Raw genomic sequence first — 21,404 nt, forward strand, 5'->3', positions numbered from 1 at the left:
ACCTCATTGCAGGCCACTTCTAGTTTTTATTGTAAATGTCTACCATCAGGACAATAAAAATTCCAGCTTGCCTTAAATAAATTATCAATTAGTTTCAAAAAAAAAATGTAAACAACCAACCAAACAAAAAAACCCCACCAAAAACAATTCAGCCACTCTCAAGCTCTAAAATTTATTTCCTGACAGAACAAAATGCACTCTGGTGGATGACAGAGACTTCTGGTAAAGAAATTCTGCGTTCATTTAAAGTCTTCTAAAACTACTTAACCTGGTTTCCAGACTGAGTGCATCCTGACAGCTACACTATTTCCTGTAGCTGATGGGGAACTCCTATTAGCGCAGAAAGTTTTTTCCAAGTGGTTTTGTTTAGCTCTGCCAGCAGCCTTTCTGGCCATCACACTGACCATGATGTTTTTCTGACTCACCTGTGGACCTAGGCTGGGGCAGAAGGGATTGCACTTGTGTGGTTCCACTCTTTCCTCTCAGAGAAATCCCAGAGGATGGCATAGGGCAATTGCTCATCAGCCCCGAGAACTCTCTCTCATGCAGGATTCCACAAGGTTTCATCCTGTCATCTCTCCTTTCAACATGTATATGAGGCCACTGAGGAAATAATGAAATAATTTGGGCTGTGGTGTCATTGACACACAGATGATACACAGTCCTATTCTATTGTCAGACCAGGATGGTGCAATCATTTTGAGCTTCCAGTGCCTGGCTGAAATAGGAGGGTGATGGCAGCTTAATCCCAGGGAGACAAGTGCTATGTTGGACAGGTAAAGGCAAGCACTGAGAAGATATTATCTACCCTCATTGTTCGCTTCCACCTCTTCTGGAAGAGGCTTACAGTCTTGGATTTCTCCAGGTTAGGGTCTGGGTTTTCAAACTGAATCAGTGGCAATAAGCGGTATTTGTCATTTGTGTTTCGATCAGTGGCAATGATTCTGCTGGTGTAAACCTCGTCACACCATTCCAGATCTTCTTCCAGAACATAGCACAGCAGTCTAGTGTCCCTGAACAGTGGCTACACATGGCATTTAATAAGGACTGAGAGCAATTAATAGTATCTCAGCCATGTAGCGGCAGCTGAGAAAATAACAATATATGGTACTGCCTATCTGATTTAGAATGATATCCACTGCACTGCTAATGTTTCTGTATTTTGTGATCACAGCTGTGCAGGGTATTTCTCTGTCTTTCATCAGAGATGATCCTGGTTGCATTGAAATCAATCCCCTGAGATCTTGCACCCTCAGGCACTGGATGTGAGAGTTCATTTACCTGTTGAATCATTTTTGATCCTACATCTAAATTAATTCTGTTTGCCCAAGGAATGTCAGATTTCTTGATCATCAGGCATGGTGGAAGGATGGTGATATGTAATCAATCCTTTGGAGTAAGGATCTATCTGGATAAAAATACTTTATATAGCGTAATTTGAAAATAAATAGTTAATTTTACAGCAACATTTTAGAAAAATAAATGCAACCTTTCTTACCTCAGTTCTAAACACCTTTTTTTTTTTAAGTTTGCTCAGTTTAAGTCCACTGTAAATTATTCACTGAAAGAATTTATATAGTTCAGTGTGATAGCATGAACTTTGTAAAAAATTTGGCATGGCCTCAAATCATATTGAACAGAGAGAGACTATTGGTATTAAATTAATGTCAAGGGTTTCTGCTGTTTTGGAAACACTATTATAGTCATATTGCACCACACAATATCAAAAGGTTTAACATTCATTTGTCTATAATTACATGGTTTTATCTGTCAGTGTAGGGTAGTTTCTCAATCTAAAAGGCAGCAGGAAGCGCTTATTGTTACTTTGTTGACATACAAAATTCAAAGTAACTGAATCAGCTGAACTAAACTGTATTTACTACTACACTTAGCTATAGTATAAGTGATCAATTTAAAATAGATTAATATTTTTATATTAAAATATGACATGGTAAGGTAATATTTAGGGGAAAACAACGAAAAATTATTAGAAAGACATGAATGTTCTGTAATCTGACATTTTTCCCTGAGAATGAAGATATTTTTATCAGAGAAGTAAATAACTATATAATGCAAATGTTTCTTCTTTCTACTGATAAAGGAAAATGAACTATATTTTCTATAAAATAAGCAAAATTTAGAGTCTTCCAAAATTTTTTTATACGATTTTAAATTCTTGTCAAACATAAAATATTCCATAACTCATACCTATAATTTAAGCTCTGATTTTTTAATATCTGTGGAGCTGTAGTGAATGTCCTGTACTTGTGTACTTATGTAATGGTCAGCTTTACATACTTTTCTAAATTTTCTGTTCTTTGTTTCTTGAATGACACAAATTAAGATATTAAAAACACCTCAGAAAAAAGGTCGATTACCAAACAGACATTTGTTAAGCTGCAATCAAAAATCAAAATAAAGATTTTTTTTTAGCGTTTTATTGTTTTTTAATTACTTTAATTACTTTTTAAATGCTGCAGTTAGTAAATTGCTTTCTTCCACTTTTTCTGTGTTCGTCCCTTTTTTTTTTTTTACCTTCTTTTAAAGGTTTTTGGGGGGGTGTGGGCTGTGGATTTGATTTTGGTTTCTGGGGGTTTTGTAACAGATTTTGTAACAGTTCCTTCCCTTAGAAAATATCCTCTAATATATACTTACATGGTTTCCAAGAGGGCATTTAATTAAAATTAATACCTCAACTTCAAGTAATCTGTACACTTACTCACACACAAATTAACCATACAAGTTTATACATCCATATACAGTGCTCAAGGGAGTACAGGATGATAGAAGTTCACAGTTTTCTGACTGCATATTTGCAGAATGCAGTGTGGTAAAGTTGGAAAAACATTTCCTTTCATGAGCTGTTGCAGCTATTGTTTTTCCCAGACAAAATTAAATTTTTTGGGGTTAGTCCATTACAAAAAGTGACACAAAAATACAGACTATATAACTGACTGTATACTGTACAAAAGTTAGTTGAGATATAAACCCCAAAGCTTTTACTTTGATTTAACAAGACTGTCAACATTCTTTTGTTTCTTATAGCCTGAGGAGCAGGCTTTTCAACTCTAAAATCTTTTGAACTTGCCTCCCCCTGGAAAAAAAAATCACTAGGCTGGGATTTATTTTGGGATTGTTCCAAAACTATTATGAATTACACTCTCAAATTCAAATGCTTTTGATATTATACTATCAAGAATATTTTTGAACTCCAACAAAACTGACATAACTGCTTTTTTTTTTTTTTTTTTGAGAAAGTAATGAAAAATACGTTAGTGAAAACTAATTTAGTAAAATCTGGAAAGAATCACCATACCATAAAATATTCTGTTAAAATCAAAAGAAACATGAAAATATTTTGATTTTTTCATATGAAACTATGAAAATTTTGTTTTTGTTCTGTTGGTAAGATAACAATTAAAACAAACATTGAAATACTGACTTTCTACCTATCCTGCTGACAAAGAAACATCACAATATTACAGTACTTATATAACTTCTTCCTGTAAGTCCTTTCCATATAGGACAAGTTACATGTATGCAATTTGCTCACATCAATTCTAAAAAGAAGCATTGAAAGGCATAGTGAATTCAACTTATCCTAGTGCAAATAGATTGTAGAAGCACCTTGGAAAATAAACTCATGTTAGCATTCACACTAACTTCATGCAAACAAATTGAGAACAGTTACATTGTATTTGACAGAAGCAAAACCAGGATGAGGTGTCAACTGCATATGGTTGCAGCACAACAGCTTTTTCAGCCTATCAGCTCTTGGCCCCTCCTTGCCTCTTGGGAATTGTGTGGACCACTGCATTAATAAAGCCAGGTTTACAGATAACTCCTCAAAACAATGACACCTTCTCCAAAGAAACCCTTACCAGGATAGGTACAAGGACAACCATTTACGAGACCGACAACAAGCAATGTTCTATATATTCTTGACACTGCCTTCAGCAATACTGTGAATTTCATCCTAAAGTTTTCAGCAGTGCACATGTGGTTACTATCACAAGGCTGACACAGTAGTATCCTACTGTGTGAAGGTGGTGTGAAAATGGAAATAATCTCAGAGATGACTTAAAAAAGCCTACACAAAACCAAAGGTCAATACATTCTCAAACTGAGAATCATCAATATATTGTACTAAGTATTAATGGTCTTCAAGGTCAATGTTTTCACTGGCCTTTGTGATAATAATATGAGTTATACAAAACTAAATGTATGAAATGGACATAAACCCATAATGCATTGATGCATATCAATAAAGAAAAAAAAGAAAAAAGATATAGTAATTGTTTTAAATGGCTTCTTTTCCTAACCTTGCTTATTCACTGCCCTCTGAGTGCCTGTTAAAATCAAGGAGCAGGTCATTCACCAGCAAAAGCAATTATAAAATGCAAATGACTGAGCATTTATTGTCAAGATTGGCTAGATAAAAAAGGTCTGATAATAACATGATTCCACGCAGATGACATAATTAGATGTTTGTATCATAAACAATGGGAAATAATACAAGCCTTTAGCATTTTTAGAAAGGCTACAATTAAACAGTAGGTGAACATTGTGACATAAATTCTACTAAAAAGTAACAATTAAATTTCCCTCTCAGAAATTAGTAGGCACCATCTTGTGGTTGCTCTGCAGGAATGCAGTCAGGATAGCCTCTGACCGCCATCTCCTCCTACCCCTTCCCACTGTGCCAATTAGAATGGCAAAATTCTGCCATAGACAAGGACAGTGCTTTGTCAAAAGCACTCTGAACAAAACAGTGAGACTTTGTATTAAGCAAGACTAGCAGGGTTATCTAGTTCAAAATACACTCCAGGTTATCCCACTATTAAAACATGTGTGAGGTAGAAAATTCAGAATTACTAGAAATCATAGCAAAACTACACAATTTCTCATAAGTTTAAGATCAAATACTACCATAACCTAAATTTTCTGCAGCTCATTAAAGCTGTATGTATTTTTGAGCCAGCTAGGATCAGAAACTTCTGTTCCTGTTATCCCTACATTACAAAAACATGTTTTGAGCATTTTGCAGAAGGTTTTTTAAATTTTCGTATGCAATTCATTTTGGGAAAGAGTTGACCAGATAAATTTATGCCATCTTCAAAGACATATTTAGCCTTATATACAGGTTATAGCTTAGCATTCATAATTTCTAGTTCAATAGAATCTGCAGTTGTAAGTAGAACAGATCTGTATGTAACTCGTGTATACTCCCAGCTACTGATCTCTGCTTTGGGCCCAGTCCTGCTAAGTGCTCATTCACTGTGCCTTGTGAGATAAATTATCCACACTGATCTTTTTCAACTCAATTGCACAGCTCAAGAGTAAATTATTTGCCATGGAAAGTTCAATAGTTTCTTTTCTTCCTTGGGAAATGTATGTGAAATATAAACTAGTATTAATTTAGTTATAGTTTTTATTGTTTTAATAATAAATTATAAATAAATAGCTATTTCAGAGAGGTTAATTGAATTTATGTTTTTGTTATGATTTGATTGTATAACTCCAGAAATACTTTTTTGGTATTACTGTTTCATTAAACATTAAGATTTAATCTAGAATTTTATATTATAGGAAGTGTATGACCTCGTCTCCCATAGTGAAATGTAAGGTATGTGTCTCCTTTCATGCTATTTGAAGTACTTAGGAGTTCAAAATTAATAAAATGTACATGTGCTATTTTTACATATGCATATGTAGTTCAGATATGCTGAAGGCTCAATGAGTTTTGAATGGCTATAAATGATAGCAGAATTTAATCCATATATTGTTCTTTCACATCCATAATTTCTGGATCTTCTGGAAAATACTTAGTAATTTAGGATACTCCTTTTTCAAGCAAACTAGCTTTAATAAGTGTCAGTGACTGGTAGTGTAACTGTGATAACATCCAGGCTTATCTTTCCTTCTGAAAGGTGTCAATAAAAGAAGAATTTCTCTGTGTCCATAAAGCATTGAGGTGGCATAAAATCATCTGTTTCCCAGAAAGACTACAGGAGTGTCATATGTTTCCTTTGGATTTCTGAGCATGTCAGGGGCATGGATGTTCTGAACCACTTTACTTACAAGATGCAACATGTTTTATTTTAGCAAATAACACCATTTTGTCTACAGCCTTTCTGAGCTCAACTCCTTTCAAGACTTCACTTCTCCAAATAGGTTCACACCAGCCAATGTCTCTGTTTATGTGTGCACTCCAGGAACAGGACATAGAAAATGCTAAAAAAACATCTATATTATACACTTTCAACTCTGCTTTGCCTCCCTGCTGGAAGTATAAGTGAATATTTTGTATACCTTAAAAAGCAAACACACATGCCCACTTATATCTCAGGATACTCCATATACTCAGCAACTGAAATTATCTGATTTGTTTTGTTTTCTTTGTTGTTAACATGACCTTTGATCTTCCCTGTTTCCAGATATTGACAAGCATTATACAAATGCCGGAATGATACTCTCATTCCAAAGGGATGAAACTATAAATGTCACCAAAAATAGGTTTTTCCTCTCTCCCCATAAGATAGACAAGGCAGTATTACTTGCATGGTTTACTTATCCTATCAGATTTGTAGAGAGAGGAGACAAATGGCAGGATGTCTCACCTCACCTTTGGCTGCTCTTATTCCCTCTCCTAGGCAAATGAGATCTGCTACGGAGAGGTTGAAAGAAGACATTTTCTGAAGGTCTCTGGGTGCTGCGAGAAGAGTGGGTGAGGGGATGCTGGGGTAGGCCCTGTGTCGGGATGCAGGCATTGTTTTCATGTTAAGTTCATTCCATAAGTAAAATTGCACTGAAATTTTAATGGTCTCCTGACGTCAGGGTATGTGGGTGTAGCAGGGAGGAGAGGGAAGGTAAATGATTGGAGGCAAGGAGGAATGAGAAGAGAGACCTGACTCTTTCAACTGATTCAGATTTATTCCTAACTTTTTAAAGTATCTAAATATCTGATGATGAGACCTTTCCGGTATAAATACTGTTGTAAGGTCAGATTCTTCCAGTCACTGCTATCTTTATCCATCACCAATAAGCAACCAAATGGGAAAAAAGCAAACACAAAAAAACCCCCCACCATATAAAAAAAAACCAAAACCAAAAACAAAACCCCACAAAACTATAGGGTTTAAAGAAACAAATCCTTAATTAAAAAATTTCTGTTTGTTTTCTCTCACAACTGCCAAAATGCTGTTATTCTCACATAAGATATGCATTTATACCCTGTAAAACACTGAACTCATGCTCATGTAACAAAATTATTACTAAAACTGTCCTATTTTTTCTAAGTGAGAGCTTGTTAAAAATCTAGAAAAGCTAAAATGATTTATACTGATATTCATGTTAGGAATGGATAAAAATTATTGAGACTGACATGGGTTTCTTAAGTAACCACTATGTTTTCCTCACAAATTCATTTCAGAAACATAACATTCCAATAGAATTTTAACAGAAGGAATTAGCCTGTAGTATCATAGAGAAGAGGACCTAAAGTGTTCTTTAACAATTAAATAAATGTACCCATGTTCAAACAGTGTTTAGGACCTTGAAAGCTCACACTGCCTTAGCATGTATTAGAAAAAAAAAAGCCTTTTTAACAGTATCTTCATAACAGGACATTTGAATACCAAAAGGTTGCCTCAAAAGAAGTGAAAACAAATAGAAAATTTTCTGACTAGTGATTCAAGTTACAAAAACTCACCAGTAGCACCTGGAAAAATACCAGTATAAATATAGCTATGGATTTACTATTGATTTTATTAAATTAAATTTCTAAACATAAATTTAGAAATTGACATAGTGCTTGTATTCACAAGCTTGCATTCACAAGCACCTCAAAAGCAAAACCAAAAGAAAATCAAAAGAAAACCAAACAAAAATGACAACAAAAAACCCCTAGTAAAATCCAAGAGTTTCTCTCAATTTTTAAAATTCAGAATTTGCCATAGCAGTAAAATATACATTTTTAGTTTAGGTTTAAACATGGGCACATACATATATAGAAAGAATTGTTTAATCATTATGCAAAAAATGATAATTTCAACTGAGAATTTCTCAATATATTACTCGTATTCGCACAATTACAGTATAAATTGCAAGTACAGAACAAGTTAACAATAGAATTTTCAAAACTGGGTCAGTTTGAAATTACAGGCCACCATATCAGTAGTAAACCCACCAAAAAAAGAATCATGCTGATGCAATCTTTTCCAGATGCTACCAGGACAATTTTGCAGGTATAAACTCCTGTAAAGAACATTTTTATAGAGACATTTTTAGATTTTAACTTTCAGCTATGGACAGTTTGTCTTTTGAAAATCAGAATTATTTGTAGAAGATTAATTTGTTTCCCATTACAGTTTCAGATTTCTTCTTCATCCATAAAATTAACTGCAGTGAACTTCCAGGAGTAAAAAGCTGTCTTTTTTCAGGCTTGAATAAGAGGAGAAATAGTCACTTGTCCTGAAATCTGGCTACAATTAAACACATTGAAGACAAATTAAAAGCTGTAAATGTAAAACTTTGGATATTTCTGTCATCCTTTGTTATATAATTACTGTACTATAACAATAAACAGTAAGTATGCATCACCTACATTTCACTACCAGACGTTTAAAGTATTATTTAAATAGACCATCAATATAAAATAAAACAGTTAATGACAATATTTACCTTTTCCAATTGGGCATTTTTTTTTGATTTGTACAAAAACTCCCCCACTGCCACAAAGACAGAAAGCACCAATCCTGCTGCCAGCACGATGAAGATTCCTCCAATATTTTGAACTCCCAAAGCGCTGGCCTCTTTACTTTCCTCCTCTGGGCAGCCATTGCCTCTCCACCATTTCTCTTTCATCATGTGGAGCTTGCCCTCCTCTTGCAGCTGAAGAATTGCTATAGTGATCTTGTCTCTGTACGGAGAACCTAAAAAAGACCATAGGGAAGACATATTGCATGGAATATATTATATGAAATGTTAGTTATTCCTGATAAGAATAAAATGTAATACGTCACATAAAAAACTGTATCCTTGACAACCATAACGTTAATCAAAAAGCCATTTACTTCTCAACACGGTCACACTGGTCACATAAATACAAACCCCCATGTGCACACACATATGCACAAAACTTGATCCAGCTGGTGTTGCTGTAAACCAGGCAATTTGATGCAACAATTCCAATCACATTTAGTTCCATGGTCTCAGAACACCTTCATGCCCAGCTATTATATTCAACCAAACAGTATTCTTCTTTCATTTTTTTTTCAATCAGCTTTTAATTATGCTGCAGTAGATTTTATCTAATGTACATAAATCTATAGGCTGTTGCTTCATAGCTTGTTACCCTAAAGCTAATACAAGGTCTGATATTTAATGAACACTTTATCCTATTACTTTATTAAAAGACCAAAAAACAAATGATGCATCAGGACCAAGCCACAAAAATCTCTATATAAAAGATTGTTAGGCACTTAAGACATCTTTCAAGCATGCACACACTTATTAACAGTGCCAGGTAGCAATGCATTCAGAAAGATAAGATTAAGTGTGTTTGGATAACAGGGATGTAAAATTCCCATATTTTGATGTATTTCTTTCTCATAATTCAGTATTTTAAAATGACATGATGATTTTGTAGCTTTTGAACATTTCAGTATTTCAAGGAGCAGTTCAAGGTGTGGTGTCATATCTATGTATGTCATCTGCTCTCTTTTTCTTTACATGGTGCATAAGGACTTTTCAATGAGTATTTTAAAACCTACATTAATAAATGAATAATGGCAATGGAGAAAGCTTTTCTTTTCTTTTTAGAGAGTAAATCACATCAGTTAGAAGTGCTTTCTATGTTAAGACTTGTGTAATGTTTAAGGAGAGAACAAAGCCATCATTTTCCTTCTCCTTCTAAAATGGGAACAAAAGACTTCATTAAAGTGGTTAAGAAATCTCAGGGAAAAAAAGAAAAGCTTAGATGAAAAGGCCTGGCATCCCCTCTTTCATTTGATGTGAATGCAATTCTACAACGAAGCTCTCCTCTTTTTCTTTCTGTCATGATAATGCTACTTACTAGCTATAAATTTTAGGGTTTCCTTTAGCTGAGTAATAAAATGCATTTTCATTAACTTGTTACTTTTAAAAAAATCCTCTGTATCCATTTGAGAGATGCTGTCCATTTGAGTATATAATGTACTGTGATCAACTGTGAAGGAGCTGAATTGCATGGATAGGATATTTTATAGTCTTTAAACTGGCAGAAAACATATATATTATTTTTGGAATTTCTTTTATTTTATTCTTTATTTCTTCAATTTCTGTTTACATATCTAAATCTTATCATGAGAATAAAGCTAATAGCAAAGAGGTGCTGTGCCAGGATAGAAGTAGAACATAGAAAGGACTATTAATTACAAAATACAAAAGTACTTTTTCTTTTATTCAAGAATAAAAGGAGGGAAGGGCTCTCAGTATTTAAATTGCAAGGACTCAAAGTATTTAAATTGCAAGGACTTGTGCTTTTCTCATTTAAAAAAAGATGATGTTTAGTACTAGAAGGTAAACTGTTTGCTAAGCATTATATAGGAAAGAGAAAGGAAGGGAAACAAACTCCTTTCTGCTCTCTTGTGCATGTAGGGGCCTAAGTCACACTGTTTCAGACCATTCTGATTATACTGAAACTCTGCAAAACCCTATACTTGACACATTTCTTCAGTCAGATGGAAGAAGAAAAGTGATTAGTCCACAAGAGCCTGGGGAAGTGTAAGTGCATTCTGTAATCTTCTGGGGATATTTTCAACATTACACTGCATATAAATATTTAACAACAACAACTTAAATAACATTAGATTCAGAGAAATAATCCTGGACCCAGTTTAAGCTGTCTTCTGATCTGACAGGCTGCTTTCTAATTAAATTGATTTGCATTTTGTTTCCACACTTACTCTTGGTCTAAATATAGTGAGTACCAACTACACTTCATGTATTATTTATATATTCTGGGGATCAGATTTGTACACTTACAATTCTAGTCTCTTTGAAGCCGTTAAAAAATGAACTGACTGAGGAATTCATAGACACAAACCATAATGCATAGACTAATCCTGTCTACAATTAATTAGTTTATGAGGGTTGCATTAGAAACATGCAGTTTATAGTGATTCAGTTCAACAGTATTTGTATTACTTACTGTTGGTGATTTGAAAAATTTCACACAAATAGTTTTGGAATGGACATATTACAGGGCCTTTGGTGTTTCTACTCCAATATTTGTATTTGTTATACCTTGTCATCTTGTCTAAAAAGTGATACTTTCACAAGTAAGGGTCATTATAGGTTGACCAGCATTATATTGCTGTTGTTAAATCAAGCATTTAAAATTTTATACTCATGATAAAGCTAGCATTCAATGCTCTACTTATATTCCATTTCTGAAGGACTTAAAATGTTCTAAATTCATTCATTTACATTTTGCAGCAAATACTGAGTACACCTAGTAATCTAATATTTGGGAAAAAGTAATTTTTAATGCTGCTTATATTTATTAAAGTGGTTATTAAGAGAGCAAAGGAAGCATATCAACAACATTATTTCCTCAGACTATATTTGCTCCTTATCTTTTTTTCCTTTACAAGCTGGATTGCAAGTCCCAGCAACGGAAAATCCACCCAGAAGCACCTGAAGTGGCTAAAAGTATCATGGATCTGTGGATGACAAAGGTAGCAAAAAAAAAAGAAGAAACAATAAGCAGAGAATATGGTCAAGGAACCCCGATTACGATCTGGATGTTAAAGCTGTTTTCCTTGCAGAACTGAAAAAATTCAGCAAGTAAATGCAGAAGATTTCTGACGTTTATTGGTAATTTCCCCTATCACACTTATCACTTGACTGAAAGATAAATTGAGCCCTTCCATGAGGTGTTGCAAGAAGGCCATATCCTGCTTTTTACATTTTTTTAAATCAGAAGGGTTTAATTTCATTTCATTTCATTTAAATTCTCATTAAAGAGAATTTACTGTTCAAAACAAACCCAAACAAAAAAAAAAAAAAAAGAGGAAAAAGAAAGTAGAAACTTTAAGACTCCCAGACAATTCTTATGAATAAATTTGCAAAATAAAAATGGTATAAATAAGAGTAAAATATAATCCATAAGAAAAAAAAAAGAAAAATAAAAGAAAGAGAGACAAATTCTGAAATGTGAAGAAATAGAAACTTCACATCTTGGCCTTCAATAACAAGACAAAGCAGTTGAAAAAAATAATCTTAAAAATCTGTGCATGGTGGGGAGACAGGGAGGGAACAGACAATGATTTTTAAAGCTCTATTCCAAAATCAGGAGGAAAAAATGACTGTATAGTCTTCCATTGAGTGCAGAGAAGACCACTATAGAAATATCTGACTTTTTCTCTCCTCTGTTTTCCTGGTTTCTACTGCTTTCAATTCTCTCTCAACTGATTATTTATTCCCATGGCAGAGAGTGGAGGGCCTACAGAATATAATCTATACATTATTTGCTGATCCTATTCTACCTGCTGTTTGCAGAAATAAGAATTTCTGCTGGAAGAATTTTAAGACCTTCTGTTATAGATTTTTGAGACCTTAGTGCCTTCCTACACAGGTGCAACAAACTCAATAAGGGATGCAATAACTTCTACTTCAGTTACCTCCTCATGAAAATTTAAAATAAAAATTTACATAAAATACCTTTTCCTGAAGCATTTGTACAAAACTAAGACAACAGAGTCTTTCAGAATTACTGCAGAAGAGATATATATGAAAACATAGATATGTTTTCTGCCCTGAAGTCTCAATATATAAAGATTTATGCACATAATGATATGTTTAATCATGAATTATGAACACATAAACTTTTTATATAGAGACTTCACTGCATACAGATTAGTATTTTGAAATTCTGCTGATCTGGCTGGTCTTGAAAATGCTTCCTAATAGATTATAACTTAGTAAAATCTCCTGCCTTGTTACTTTCAGTCTGTTTTACTCATTCCATCAAATACAAAAAGAGTTGGAGCATGCTGGGATCTGTAGAGCTGATTCTGACTCTCAGTAAATCGAAAAGAAGAGTAGCATTCTGCTAACTCCTTCATTAAGAAAGTGTAGAACCAGGAAATTTTTTGTTTTATCATTCCAGATGTATTCTGCCAAAAGAAATCACTATGAAGTGCCTAGTATTTTGAAAGTTGGTGCCTATGGGACATAGTTGCATGTTACTTTTGATTTGCTAGACAGTAAAATACATTCTGAACACTCATAGACCACTGATAGTATCTTTTATTCCTGTTATTTTTTTCTTTTAATAATAATCCCAAGATCATTCTACTTATCTTGCAACATTATCTGTGTCCTTGGTCTAAGTGAAATAGAAAGGTAGTTCAGAATACAACATCATATTCAGAACCTAGGTACAAAATTTAGATGATTAAGAACTTCTTTGAGTAATGAAGTATTTATTGAACGGAGAAAGTCACATGTAACGTGAAAGATATCTAGGTTTTGAACCTATGTGACTAGTTTACATTGAAACAAGATAGAAGGGATTTCATTTACACATAACTGTGGAACAGATGATTAGACTATGAGGAATCATGGAAAAACCGTAGAAAAAAACAGCCTCATACATCAGAGGGCCTGAAAAACCCGACAGGAATCTGCAGCACAGTCAGCATTCAGTAGTAAAGACTTGATAGTCACAGTTATAACATGCCATAGGAAAGTATTAGGCAGTTAAAGGGCACTGGATATAGGAGAAGCACTTTATCTCCACAGAAATGTATTTGTTTTAAAAGTTACAGCCAACTCTGCTCCCTAACTCTGTTAAACCTCTCTAACTGGGAAGCGAAGGAAGCGGCAGAAAGAAAGGTCAACATAGCTTGGTTCATTCTTCCTATATGTGGGTTCTAAAGTCTTCAAGCAACATATGAAGAAAGAATAGGGATTCTCTCAGTTCCCAGGCCCTGGCTCCACTTTCAAAACCAACTTATTTTCACATGGGAAAACATAATTGAGGAGTCTTTCCAGGTCATGGAGTAATGCCGTTGCTATAGGTGGTGACTTGATGGATTAAACTTCTTTGGCAATGACAGGAAGCAAGCAACAACCTACAGTGAAGATAAGACCAATGAAGCCAAAGAAAAGGGAAGAATTCCTGCAAACTTGAAGCATACTCTCCTTAATCCCAAAATTTGGACTTCAGTTTAACGTGAACTAAATAAGCAACCAGTTTAAAAAAAAAAAAAAGCCAGTTATGAAAGGTGTTCTCAGCAGAGAATTAGCCATTTCCATAAGAAGTAGCAAGGTATAAAGAGTGACCAGGTATTTCTGAGAGTACACCACAAACCTGAGATCATCACATTACATTGGGAGATGGATGTGTGTTCTAACTATAGCTTTGATAACAGGCTTGCTTTGTGATGTTAAATCAAACATCCCTTTTTTTTTAGCTCTGTGCTTCACAGCAAATTTGTTGGTTTATACTTATGAAATACTCAGACACTACAGCATTCTTGTGTCTAAGGTCCATATGAATTAATAGCAAAGTATCCCAAGTATATTGAAAACAATTGTTATATTGATAAACTTTCAGTGGACATAGGTCTTTTTAAAATAGAAAGGCTTGAAAATCTTATGTTTGCCATTCCAAGAGACAAATAACATTTATATATTTCCTATTTATTAATGATTAATGAATTAATATATGAGATAGATTTAATTATTTAAGTTATTAAATATAGTAAAAAATATATATTTATTGCTCCTCTACCAACTGTCCTTCTAACTCTTTACAGACTTTTAGCTCTATATAGACTTTAAGGCTTCTGATCATGAAGAAGCCTTTTTTAAAAGGCCACATGTTATGGACAATATTGGTAAAAAATAATAAAGTCTAAGGCAAGAAACACTCACAACTTTGCAAATTTAATTTAACTGTGTTGCATGCACATTAGGTTTCCCATTCTTTTCCTTCTGATTTAATGCAAAACTTTGAATTTTTCTGATGTTTTCCAAAGGGTGTATCGGGATAAAATACTTGTCAGGATGGGTTATCTTTTTTGACAAAAAAAGTGTTTCTTGATTCTTAATGCTAACCCTGAGACTTCATACTGCATTAAGATTATAATATTTTAATATTAGACATACTGTAAACATTAAATATTTATTAAGTTGCAGTTACTATAATGGAAAATCCTCAGTAGATATTTTCAGCAGTCTAAACTACCACATATCTAAATTAAAACTGCAAACATTCAAAACGAAATCCAAACCAAAGCTGGGCACTATAACTACACATATATATTCATCTTTGAGCTACACGTACAGTTTGGAAAAGACAAGTTGCTGGCAAGAGGTAGGAAACATTTAAAATCAGTATTTTATGGTGAATGTAACCAAAATCCTTTCACAAGTGGTGTGTTCTCTAATTGTTTCCATTTTTTCCGCACTCATAACCATTCCCAGCTTATGCTAATTTCTGGTCCTTTCTTTATAGAACCATCATTTAAAAGTTCCTGCAGGTTTATAAAGCTGAAATTTAACCAAGATGGATTATGTAGCTGAGATTTATTTCATATTAATTTTCCAGCCATAAATATGCAACATAATTGATACCAAAGTTAGATGAATATTTGGGAGCTGGAACTCCAACAGCCATTAAATAATTCTTGTGTTCCCGACTACCTCTTGTTTTAGGACTGGGAAGTGGACATCCTTGAGTATATTAATTTGCAACTAACTTAAAACCTATGCATCTTCCACATTACCAAAAAAACCCCAAAAATTTCAACGGGAATAACAGTTGCCTACAATTAATGTTATATATAAGATACGATGATAACAGGTTTAATAGTACATATACAATGATTTTCTGTTTCTTTTTGTGGTACCAAGATAACCTGAACAGAATGAAGAAGGTGTTTTTAGATTTTTTTACTATAACAGATCATTGTTAAATTATTGTATTAGCCATGCACATTTTATTCTATTTTTAATTTTGTTGCTTTATCCTTTCCCTTAACACAGTTTTGTTTTCTCAGTCCCTCGTCAAACTATTATTATAAGCTGCTCTAAATCACATCTCTTAGATTAAACACTGAATTCAAATGAATGAATGTTAGTAACATTTTTCATAGACTCTTCATGCATTTTAACATCACAGACAGTTTGAAAAGATCTTAATCGTAATACACTATTATCTCTCTACCCCTGTTGAATTGCACAGCTGCAGAATGGGAAGATATCTTTATTCAAACTTCTACTGAGAAAATCAAAGATATTATTTTTACCACAGATAAAAGTATTTCATATTTATACAGTGCTTTCTTTTTTCCAATTCTCCTTGCAAATCTGTATTCCTCACATGAATGGTTTGCAAATAAAACCTCTTTTGGAAGAAATATTTGTGTAACACTACCCAGCAATAAACAGATGAATTAAGGAAGCCTAATGCTTACAGAGAGTGTAATCAGACATTGGAATGGGCTGCCCAGGGAGGTGGTGGATTCACCGTTCCTGGAGGTTTTTAAGGTGAGACTGGATGTGACACTTAGTGCTATGGTCTAGTAACCATGGCAGTGTTGGACCCAGGGTTGGACTTGATGATATTGGAGGTCTTTTCCAACACAGTTGATTCTATGGTTCTATGATTCTATGAAATGCTACATGCAGTTCTTGTACATATGAAGGTTTTGGTCAGGCAGATAAGATTATGTTGCAAGACAAGAAAAGTGTAAGGTAGTAACAAAACCATCTAGACCTGAAAACCCATGAAATCCCCTAGCAAGCTATAAGGGAAAATCTCCAAGCAATGAATGTCAGTGTTTTGCCATTAGCTGCTTCGTCATGGGTGAGGTATGAAGTGGCCTTGGGTGCATCTAACTGCAAACCATGGAAACACCACATACTGGGATGCAATACATAGTTTGTAACTAAGGGCAGTGTATCAGGACAGAGACATTTTAAATTTGGCAATGCATTACATAAAATCATGGAATCACAGAATCATTAAGTTTGGAAAAGACCTGTAAGGTCATTGAGTCCAACCTTTGACCAAACACCACCACACCAACTAAACCATAGCACTATGGCCACATCCAGTCATTTCTTGAATGTTTCCAGGGATGGTGATTCCACCACTTCCCTAGGCAGCCCATTCCAGTGCTCGTCAACCTTTTCAGTGAAGAAATTCTTCTCCATGTCCAACCTGAACCTCCCTTGGGCAGCTTGAGGCCATCTCCTCTTGTGCTGTTGCTAGCTACCTGGGAGAAGAGGCCAATCTCTTTACAGACAGTTGTAGAGAGTGGTAAAGTCTCCTTTACTCTGGGCTAAACAACCCACCTCCCTCAGCTGCTCTCCTTTGACTTACTCTCTAGACCACGTGTATGACATGTACGTATGTCATACATATATATGGTCCTAGGTACAATAACATCAACATTGAAGTTATAATAATGTCTTTGCTTCGGTTACATCTATCTGGGAAACTCCTACTATAAAGCGCTTCTCTAAGGCAGAGTCTGCTCACAACAGCTACCAAATGTTAAGCGTTTTGGAAATTCCTTGTTGATATAAAGCTCAGTCGCTTAACATGCCTCCCAGATAGTGCTTCAATATGCTCTTACTCCTGAGTCAACTACAAAACACAGTCCTTTCATCAAAAATGTTAGCTACACAATCTTACATTTCAGAAACAATAACTTAACTGCTCAAGCAGTTGAAATTCTCAAATTAGTTTCAATACATGGTTTGACCTGCATAAAAATAAATAATATGCACCTATTTTTTGTGCATTATGTTTGACTAATGAAGACAAATGGGTTAATTTGTTTTAGTTACAGAAGAACTGAAGCTCAGCACTTTTATGCATGTATTAGTGATGAATATTACAGTTCAGATTGTATGAAGAATTACAGGCTAAGTGCAGGCAAGCAGAAAAACAGGCCTCCAGTCTTGGTACACAGTTTCCTATTTATTTCTACAGAGACAGATTTGTTTATATGTCTCATCTTCGAGGACTGGTAAAAACTGCTCATATTATGTAATTTATATAGTCTGGATGTCTTAACAATAAAATTATTGCTTAGAAATTACTATTATTATTATTATTATTATTATTTTAGATTACTTTTGATTTTGAAAACTATTGGGGGAATGTTTATATGTTGAGTATTCATACTCAAAATACAAAACAAAATTGAAATTAACTAAGAACCTATAATAGATATACATAAGAACATATGCACAGTTTCTAAGTAGAGTGCTGGATTGTGAGATTGAAATTTTTCTACAGGAGAAGTACTTTACAGCAGCTAATAAGCAAGGATGGCTCAGACATTCTCAGTGTCCCTCACAATATCAGTAGGGAATAGCTACAGAGCCTTAAATCTCAACAATGATTAAATTGAAAGCCACCGTTGACTGTACTTTACAGAGAAAATCCAGGAATACATTTGCAACAATGAAAATTTTAAACTTCTGAACTAATCAGTATTTTCAGATATGTAGAATTTTGTTTTAGTTACATCAACCAAGTGTATTGTTAACAATTTGGGGGACTAAATTTATACATAACTTACCTGTTATTCTTTTCAGATTTGAAACTGTGTGCTTTTTGAAAGGTTTCTGTATCATTCATGTCTGTGACTTTGCTGGTTTTACATAAATATATTTAATCACAGATGTGTCAAAAGTATAGACCTTCTGCTTACCCATCAGTGTCAGACACAACAGAGTTACTGCAAGAGTAGAAGCAAATCTCACTAACTGTCTCCGTGGAGCCTAGGGTGCTCTTTTTCTTTTTCTTGTGTTTCTTCAAACAAAGCAACTTATAATGCTGATTTTAGAAAATTGTGTAATGTTTAAGAGAAGTAACAGAAATATTTGAGAAAAAAACCTTCCTGCATCTTCTGGTAAAGAGGAGTCTAAAATTATGTTCTGCATTGATCACTGACTGCCAAATATAAAAATTAATTGAAATTAATGTGCCAGTCATGCTCAGTGCCGGTCATTGTGCTCACTAACATTGCTTTCCAGTCTTGACTGAGATTTAAGGGAAGTTTTTAAAACACACCTCTTCAAAACATGTCACCTTTTAGGTTTGGTGGAAGTGTAGAAAGAGAATTATGTCAGGACCTTAAAAAGAAGCCTTAGCCACAGTAAGGACTTAACTTCAAAGAATAAGGAATGTTGGTAAACTCCAAACAGTTACATTTGAAAGGATTTGTGGGATCTTTTTTTTTTCTTCTTTTTTAAAGGAATTTAATACAAGCCAGTATTTTTATTTCTTGTAGTTCTCATAATGTTCTTTGATTCTTAGCCTAGACCTACGGGAGACCAAAAAAAAAGAGAAAAAAATGAAAAAACACCAATGGGAAGGGGATGATGTTTAAGTTCTGCAAAGCTTGAGATAGAATGAGGGCAAAGTATGGGGAAAAGACATTTTAAGAATATGATAGCTCCTCTCTGCACTGCAACTACTGACATCTGTTAAATTACAACTGTTTAATTTCTGCTGCTGAGAGACACATTGCAGCTTTTTGCAACCACCAGAAAATGGGAAGTCTCTCAGGATTGTCTTCAACCTTGGCCTAACAGCTGGCTGTGCAAAAATCCCATTTTCTCTTCTACATCCCTCTTTGTCTGTTATCACTGCTTCCTTTGTACTATAACTGGTGCTCTTCCAGCCTCATTAGAAGTATATAAACACAAAGTAAAATAATTTTATGAAAAGAAAGGTGAATAGTATTCTCCTGGTTTAGGTCACTAAACCAGCTCATATAGCTGTCAGTTTTTGCAAAATGCAGCAGCCTTATGGCACTTTAAAATCACACTGGAACTTCAGCATTACTTTTGTATTCAGGCATTTTAGAGATAGAAATGTTATGCCATGTTAGAGATAGAAATGTTACGTCTGGGAAGCTTTGCTTTTGTTTTTTGTTTTGTATTTAATAAGTGATCTGAATCAGATTGATAAATCTTTACTACCCTTGTTGTTTCTAATAGAGGTAAATTAAGACTGAAAATGTGTGCATGTTTGTGTATCGGTGTGGGAACAGTAAAGAGCACCACACAGAATAGAAACATTAAGCATGCCAAAGACTCTTGTCAAACACTTCTTTAGGGAAAAAGTCAGTCTTTTCTTGCAAATCTGTCCCCAAAAGCAGTTGAAAGTTCAAGAGAGAACTTCATCTAACTAAGAGGAAAAATCTATCAGAACTGAACATTGACAAGAATTGGAGTAGTGTGAATTGGTCTGATTCACACTAAGCTAAGACATATTTGGAATCCTGAAGTAAGCTGAAGGCACTCAGTGATTAAAATATTCCAACCCAGATCTTTTGGTGCATTTAGTAATCTTCTCTAAGAATAAAAGCAAAAAAAAAAAAAAGGCAAAAAGAAAGAGAAAGAGAAGAGATAGAGAGAAGAAAAGAAAGGAAAGGGCAAGGGCAAGGGCAGGGCAAGGGCAAGGGCAGGGGGAAAAAGGGCAAGGGCAAGGGCAGGGCAAGGGTAAGGGCAGGGGGAAAAAAGGAATAGAGAAAAGCAAAGAGAAAGGTAAAAGGAAAGAGAATGAAAAAAAAAAGAAAAAGAGAAAGTGAACTGCATACAAAATTGCATCTACGGAATAGTTTAGAGGATAACAGAATAGAATATTTCCCTTTAAAGTGACCTACAAAAATCATTTAGTCCAACTGCCTGACCAGTCCAGGGCTGACGAAGTAAAAAAATGTAGGTAAAGGGCACTGTCCAAATATCTCAAACACTGACAGACTTGGAGCATTGACTGCCTCTCTAGGAAGTCTGCTCCAGCATTTGACCACCCTCTGGATAAAGAAATACTTCCTAATATCCAGTCTAAAACTCTCCTGGTGCAGCTTTGAACCATTCCCACACATCCTATTCAGACATGTTGCACAATTCAAGGTTTTGGCCTTTTAAAAGCAAAACATTGGAGACAACATTCTACACATCTGTAGGATGATGAAATGTTATGCACATTTTATCTACTTTTCATTTTACAGGCAAGCTCCAAAAGTAAACTAATTTTTAGATGATTACAAAACCAGACTGCAAATCTCTGTCTGGAATAATAAATACAGCAAGGGAGGAGGCTGATTGAACTCTAAGAGATAAATAAAGACTATTCTGAGACCATCCTCTTTATATCTTCTTTTCACTTTCTGTTGCATATTTAGGAAATGCATCATTTATTTTTTTGTATTTTTACTACATTAAGTTTTAATCTTTGAAATTACAAGCATCTATTAAGAGCTTTCTTCTTGAGTAATTTATATTCCGCACTGTACCATGACTTAAAATTTTCTATATTTGGAAACATGCCCCTAAAAATGGCAGATAATAAAATAGCTTTTAAAATACTTGCATTAAGAATA

At 34.3% G+C, this 21,404-nt stretch overlaps 1 protein-coding gene across 6 annotated transcripts in view; it reads right to left on the reverse strand.

Annotated features, from left to right (window-relative positions):
- The window catches only part of GRIK2 (glutamate ionotropic receptor kainate type subunit 2), a 366,123-nt gene that overhangs the window by 10,854 nt on the left and 333,865 nt on the right, over positions 1–21,404 (reverse strand). For 4 of the 6 annotated variants that reach the window (XM_027731497.2, XM_027731487.2, XM_039390663.1 and 1 more), the window contains 2 exons: positions 8,683–8,933; positions 426–603 (listed from right to left, as the gene is read on the reverse strand). In XM_027731497.2, the coding sequence (XP_027587298.1) occupies positions 426–603; positions 8,683–8,933 (429 nt within the window). Of the gene's footprint in view, positions 1–425; positions 604–7,895; positions 8,484–8,682; positions 8,934–21,404 lie in introns of those variants that run through there. The other 2 variants (XM_027731516.2, XM_027731507.2) reach the window with 2 other exon arrangements.

This window comes from Pipra filicauda, unplaced genomic scaffold (assembly GCF_003945595.2).
Source record: "Pipra filicauda isolate LSUMZ 115617 unplaced genomic scaffold, ASM394559v2 scaffold128_size5466820_pilon, whole genome shotgun sequence".
Lineage (NCBI taxonomy): Eukaryota > Metazoa > Chordata > Aves > Passeriformes > Pipridae > Pipra > Pipra filicauda.